Source organism: Beta vulgaris, chromosome 4, assembly GCF_026745355.1.
Source record: "Beta vulgaris subsp. vulgaris cultivar EL10 chromosome 4, EL10.2, whole genome shotgun sequence".
NCBI lineage: Eukaryota > Viridiplantae > Streptophyta > Magnoliopsida > Caryophyllales > Amaranthaceae > Beta > Beta vulgaris.
In genome coordinates this window covers 54619380-54626551 of record NC_079205.1, presented here as the reverse complement: position 1 = coordinate 54626551, position 7172 = coordinate 54619380, and the positions used below count along the sequence as shown (strand labels likewise).

The window sequence follows — 7172 nt, the reverse complement described above, 5'->3', positions numbered from 1 at the left end:
AAGTAGTTTGAAATTCATGAAGAAAAAAGAAAAGTACTCGTGATCAAACAACTTAGCTGGTAACTCCCTCTTTTTCTTTAGTTTTTAAAATTGGGGTATTTTTCCATTTAGGAGTGATAAACTATGTAATTAAATATGAATATATTTTAATTAGTATAGTTTGTTAAGATTCGGAAGGTGTATATATTTAGTTCCTTGTAATTAGGAAGTAATCTTTGACTTGAGTTGTATAGTTAGTATATAACCTTCTCTTGTATATTTGATTAATGAAGAAATATATTCCTCCATTAATCAAATATACAAGAGAAGGTTATATACTAACTATACAATTCAAGTCAAAGATTACTTCCTAATAACAAGGAACTAAATATATACACCTTCCTAATCTTAACAAACTATACTAATTAAAATATATGCACATTTAATTACATAGTTTATCAAGGTGTATATATTTAGTTCCTTGTAATTAGGAAGTAATCTTTGACTTGACTTGTATAGTTAGTATATAACCTTCTCTTGTATATTTGATTAACGGAGGAATATATTTCTTCATGGTATCAGATTTTCTAGGGTTTCTTGATCCTCTTTCCGCCTTGCCCTAGCTCTGTGCCGTCACCTAGCCCACATCTCATCCGCGGCACGCGCCTCTGCCTGTTGCACGCGCCACCATGCCTGACGGCAAATCTTCTTCCTCTCTCTCTCTTCTACTTCTTCTTCTTCCTTCTCTTCTCTCCATCACTCTAACATCAAACACAGCATCCCAATTATACTGGACATGGAAAACGTGCATTACTCCACGTGGGCGGAGTTATTCAAGATTCATGCACGATCCAACCGTGTGATTCACCACATCATTCCCTCCACTACGGTTCCAGGTACGAGTACGGATGCCGAGAAAGAAGAATGGTCGACTGTTGATGCAATAGTCTTGAAGTGGATTTATGCCACGATTTCTGATGACCTTCTTCATACAATTCTAGAGCCCGACTCCACGGCTCAGGCGGCATGGGAACGCCTTCGTGACATCTTTCAAGATAATAAACATTCAAGGGCTGTCACCCTTGAACAGGAGTTTTCGAATACATCAATGGAGGACTTTACCAATGTTTCTTCTTATTGTCAGCGTTTAAAGTTGTTGGCTGATCAACTCAAAAGCGTAGGGGCTCCGGTGACTAATAATCGGCTCGTTTTGCATATGGTGGCTGGTTTAACGGATGCGTATAGCGGTGTTGGCACTCTTCTCCGCCAAAGTGACCCATTACCACCTTTTTATCAAGCACGATCGATGCTTGTCCTTGAAGAAGCCGGGTTAGCGAAAAAGGCTGCTCTTGGCACCTCCACCACGTCGGCTATGGTGGCCGATTCCTGTTCTTCTTCTCCACCTCAGAATCGTGGCTCTCCTGGGGGTCACAAAGGCAAAAATCGCTCCTCTCAAAAGGGGCGATATTAGGTGGTCTAGCGGGTGGTGGCGGTGGCGCCGGCGGTAGACAAGGTCGACAGCATTCCGGCGGCAACCGCCAACCGCAACACCAGCAGCAGTACCCGTGGGCTTCTCCACGGTCTGCCCAGCAGCAGCAGCTCTCCTCATATCCTACGTGGGGTGGGTGGCCATGGGGCTGGCCCATGCCTCCTTGTCCCTATCCATCTGCCGGTTGGGCCAGGCCCAATAATCTGCCCAGGGTTCCTGCCTCCCCAACCAGCCTCCTGGGCCCTCGTCCGCAGGCTTATGCAGCAGCCGAAAATCAGCAATTTTCACCTACTGACATTGAGACAACCATGCACACTATGGGTATTTCTCCTCCGGACCCAAATTGGTACATGGACACAGGAGCTACATCTCATATGACATCATCCCCAGGTACTTTCACGTCTTATTTTAATTTGAGCAAAAATGATGGTATTGTAGTTGGAAATGGCCATAGTATTCCAATTCGTGGTTATGGTGACTCGAAATTAAACACTACTCACCCATCATTGACCCTCAAAAATGTCTTTCATGCACCTAAATTGATTAAAAACCTGATTTCTGTTCGTAAGTTTACTACTGACAATTCTGTGACTGCGGAATTTGATCCTTTTGGGTTTTCTGTGAAGGATTTTCAGACGGGGAGTCCAATCCTGAGATGTGAGAGTACGGGGGCCTTATATCCTATCACCTCTGCCTTCCAACCCCCTGTCCATCCTGAGTCTAGTTTTGCAGCTCTAGCACCGTCTCTGTGGCATGCTCGGCTGGGCCATCCTGGTGCTTCTACCTTAGATGTTCTTAGGCGCCATCAAATGATTGCTTGTAATAAACTTAGTGATACTTCAGTTTGTTACTCGTGTCCTCTTGGAAAACATGTTAAATTGCCATTTGTTGCTTCAAATAATAATACTGTGATGCCTTTTGATATTGTTCATTGTGATCTGTGGACTTCCCCTGTTTTGAGCTCTCTGGGCCATCGGTATTATATGGTTATTGTGGATGATTTTTCGAATTTTATTTGGACTTTCCCTCTTGCTAATAAATCTCAAGTGTATACCATGTTCTTACAATTTCGTAATTACACTCACACTCAATTTGAACGGGAAATAAAATCTTTACAATGTGATAATGGTCGGGAGTTTGATAATTCACAGTTTTGGGAGTTTTGTAAGACTCATGGTCTTTCATTTCGGTTTTCTTGTCCCTATACTTCATCACAAAATGGGAAAGCTGAACGTAAATTACGCACTATCAATAATATGGTTCGTACTTTACTTGCTCATGCTTCTCTTCCTTCATCTTTTTGGCATCACGCCCTACAAATGGCTACCTATCTCCTTAACATACTTCCCACTAAAAAGCTGGCCTACAAAACTCCTCTCCACATTTTGTTCCAAAAAGAGCCATCATTTTCTCATTTACGGGTTTTTGGGTGTCTTTGTTTTCCTCTACATTCTTCCTCCACCATTCATAAGCTGCAGGCTCGTTCCACTCCATGTGTATTTCTGGGGTATCCGTCTAATCACAGGGGTTACAAGTGTTATGATTTGTCATCTCGAAAAATTATTATAAGTCGTCATGTTGTCTTTGATGAGCATAAATTTCCATTTTCCACTCTCCATAGTCCACAATCTAATACTTATGATTTTTTGCGATCCCCCACACTAGCCCATTAGCTTTGCCTTCTTTACCGAGCTCCCAGCCCCATTTTCGCGCTACTCCACACCAAAATCAGCCCACTGGGCCACCCCCATCTCCTGGCCCAGTCACACCGTGTCCTCCTCTGGCTCTCCTACAGTCGCTGGGCTTCGCGCCCCCACCAGCCCACCTGCTGCTTCTCTTGGCAGCTCTCCTGAGTCCCTCTCCCCTAGCAGGTCCTCTTCTTCGGCTAGTGGGCCTTCCACCAGCCCGGCTCATTCCTCCCCTCGCCCACATATTCCCAGCCCCAGCCATGAGTCACCTAGGTCAACCAGCCTTTCCCCTTCCACTACCCGGGCCACCACTCGCAGCCAAAATGGTATTTTTTGTCCTAAAAAAATCCTGAACCTAAACACTAATGTGCCTCGGTCTCCCCTCCCTCGTAACCCGATTTCGGCTCTTCGTGACCCGAATTGGAAACTGGCCATGGATGACGAATTTAAAGCTCTGATTAAAAATAAGACGTGGGAGTTGGTGCCCTGTCCTTCTGATGCTAATGTTATTCGGTCTATGTGGATTTTTGCTCATAAAGAAAATTCTGACGGTTCTTTTGCGAGGTATAAGGCTCGTCTTGTAGGTGATGGGAAGACTCAGCGTGTTGGTATTGATTGTGGGGAGACTTTCAGTCCTGTGGTTAAGCCTCAGACGATTCGCACTGTGCTTAGTTTGGCTTTGTCTAAAGGTTGGGATCTTCATCAGTTGGATGTCAAAAACGCTTTTCTTCATGGGGAATTAAATGAGACTGTGTATATGCATCAACCGGTGGGATACCGAGATCCTCAGTTTCCGAATCATGTGTGCCTTCTCCAGAAATCATTATATGGCCTGAAACAGGCCCCCCGGGCGTAGTATCGACGGTTTGCTGATTTTGTTTCCAAGATTGGTTTCATGAATAGTAAGTAACTCTTTGTTCATTTACCGTCGGGGTCATGATACTGCTTACCTTTTGTTATATGTGGATGACATTATCTTGACGGCCTCATCTACTTCTCTCCGTCAGTCTATTATGTCTCTTCTTGGCTCGGAATTTGCTATGAAGGACCTTGGTCCTTTGAGTTATTTCCTTGGTATTGATGTGTCCCGTCATGCAGGTGGTTTGTTCCTTTCACAGCGCAAGTATGCTGAGGAGATTATTGAGCGAGCAGGCATGTCGGCTTGTAAGCCCTCTCCTACTCCGGTTGATACTAAGCCAAAGCTTAATGCTCATTCTAATGTTCCCTGCTCGGATCCTTCTCTATATCGGAGTCTTGCTGGAGCCCTCCAGTACCTGACCTTCACACGTCCGGATATTTCTTATGCAGTTCAGCAGATTTGCCTCTTTATGCATCAGCCTATGGAGGCTCATATGCATGCCTTGAAGCGTATTGTCCGATATGTGAAAGGCACTCTTCACCATGGTCTACACTTATATCCCTCATCCATTTCCACTCTGATTTCATACACTGATGCTGATTGGGGTGGATGTCCTGACACTAGGCGCTCTATATCTGGATATTGTGTGTTTCTTGGAGATAATTTGTTATCCTGGTCCTTTAAGCGTCAAGCTACTCTCTCTCGTTCCAGTGCTGAATCTGAATATAGAGGGGTGGCTAATGTGGTGTCTGAGTCCTGTTGGCTCAGAAATTTGTTGTTGGAGCTTCATTGTCCTATTTCGAAAGCCACCTTGGTCTATTGTGATAATGTGAGTGCGATTTACTTGGCTGGTAATCCTGGCCTGTCCAGCATCAGCGCACTAAGCATATTGAGATGGACATCCATTTTGTTCGGGAAAAAGTTGCGCGTGGTGAGGTGCGCGTCTTACATGTTCCATCTCGATACCAGCTTGCTGATATCTTCACGAAGGGTCTTCCACTTATCCTTTTTGAAGATTTCCGTGACAGTCTCAGCGTTCGTCCTCCTCCCGTTTCGACTGCGGGGGTGTGATAAACTATGTAATTAAATATGAATATATTTTAATTAGTATAGTTTGTTAAGATTAGGAAGGTGTATATATTTAGTTCCTTGTAATTAGGAAGTAATCTTTGACTTGACTTGTATAGTTAGTATATAACATTCTCTTGTATATTTGATTAATGGAGGAATATATTTCTTCAAGGAGTGTTTTTCTTAGTTCATATAGGCCAATATTTATCTTTCTCTTACTTTTATTCTCCCTCTCAGTAGTCACTACCTTGTTTTTATTTTTTTTTCTTGTGTAAAAGCAAATGTCTCAATGATTTAAGAGAAACAATATATAAGTACTTGAAATCTTGATCAATTCCTTATCATTAAAGGTATATGTATGATACCAAACATACTCTAAAAAGAGTATGATCTCACAATTAAGAATTGCATATATAGCCATGAATTCTTCAGAAAAATTGATGTATCATTTCTCCATAAACGGTTATGATTACATAAAAGGGAAAGTAGGGGTTCTCGAAACTTAGTACTTTCTTAGTGTAGGTGTCACAATCTAAATTTGCTAATGGGGGAAGAGAAATGAAGAGGATTCTATGTTTGTTTTTTTAGTTAGGCTAATTTTGGCCTTGTCCAATTACATCATACAAGTAAAATTTGAAAATGGTGAAGGATATATATGTAGCCAATCTGCCAATGTAAGGGGTCACTTAGGGCTTGTTCTTCCCAACTTACTTTCAGTTCAGTTCAGTTCAATTCAATTCAGTTCAGTTCAGTCAGCTCAGTTCAGTTCGGTTCATGTCAGTTCAGTTCAGCTCCTGACAATACTTTTACTCTCACATATCACTATTCATTTCAGTTCAGTTTAGTTCAGTTCAGCTGTTTTATGCCGAAGAGAACAGGCCCTTAATGGTCTGAAATGGTTGTTAGAAGAAACAAAAAACCAAAGAGGAAATTTCAATTTCTGTATGAAGTACAAGGTATCGGTTTATGTTCTACTCCCTCCGTCCCAAAATATAGTTCCCATTTCATTTTGCACAGTCTCCAAGACGTACTTTTGACCTACGTTATCTTTTATTTCTTATTAGTAAAAAATATAAAAAGTTGATATTACGAACTTACACATTGAGACGAATCTAACAAGACCCCTCATGAATATGTTTTTTTGTATACATTAGTAAGAATATTTGGTCAAAGTTTTTAAAATTTGACTCCCAAAATAGAAATGAGAACTATATTTTGGGACGGAGGGAGTACTATTTTGCTCAGATTTTTTGTTTCTTTGTTTATATACTAGTAGATACAAACATTACCAGTGTTAACCTTTTCAATTTATTACAATCGATATGTTAATAATATCAATTTTTCATGATATTCTTCTGATAACACCAAGTATACTGTGCAATGGGAATCTTGAAAAAATAAGTTGCAAGGACAAAAATAACATATGTAATAATAAGTGGAAAAACATACAGGATTAGCTTAATTAACAATATTTATCATGATTGATTTTTGAAAGCTTAGGAAAAACTGGGAAAACTAACAGGAGCTAGTACAAAGTGGGGTTGTTGTAGTTTATTGCTACTCCTTATGATGTTGATGGAAACTACGCCTTACTAGCTAGGTCTACAAAATTATGATTACTCTATATAAATACTTCTATCTACGCACATGCGTGAGTGTTATTATCTAACCAAGTGTTAGTACTTACTACTTAGTACTCCAAAACAAAGTTCACAGACATTAATTTTAATGAAGAGGTCACGCAAACCTCAAATTCCTGTTGAATTCCTCTTACAAATGGGTGCATGTGATGTTACCATTCATGGTGTTAAGGTCACCGCGCATGTAGCCAACTGCGTGGCGGCTGTCGACAAGCACATCGCCAACCTACGATGCCATCTAGAGTGCACCACTAAGGTGGTGGGATTAGACATTAAGAAGCTCAAGCCAGCTACTGGTGGTTACACCACCCATGCATTAGTCCTATGTGTATTTCGTCGCTGCCTTATTATTCACTTGGACTATGTAGGTAACCAAGGTAATGCTCCTGAGTCCTTAGATAATTTTCTTAATGATCCTAAGATTTGTTTTGTTGGAATCACAAAGT

The 7172-nt window shown here is 41.3% G+C and overlaps 1 protein-coding gene across 1 annotated transcript; it reads left to right on the top strand.

Moving 5' to 3' along the window:
• The first annotated feature begins 775 nt into the window (after positions 1-775).
• Positions 776-1450, top strand: LOC125496766 (uncharacterized). The gene has a single exon (XM_048642325.1). It carries the CDS (start codon positions 776-778, stop codon positions 1448-1450), a length of 675 nt encoding a protein of 224 aa, XP_048498282.1.
• Positions 1451-7172: the final 5722 nt, after the last annotated feature.

Bases quoted from the DNA above. Each gene is read 5' to 3' on its own strand.
- LOC125496766 (XM_048642325.1), top strand. From the start codon at position 776: ATGGAAAACGTGCATTACTCCACGTGGGCGGAGTTATTCAAGATTCAT.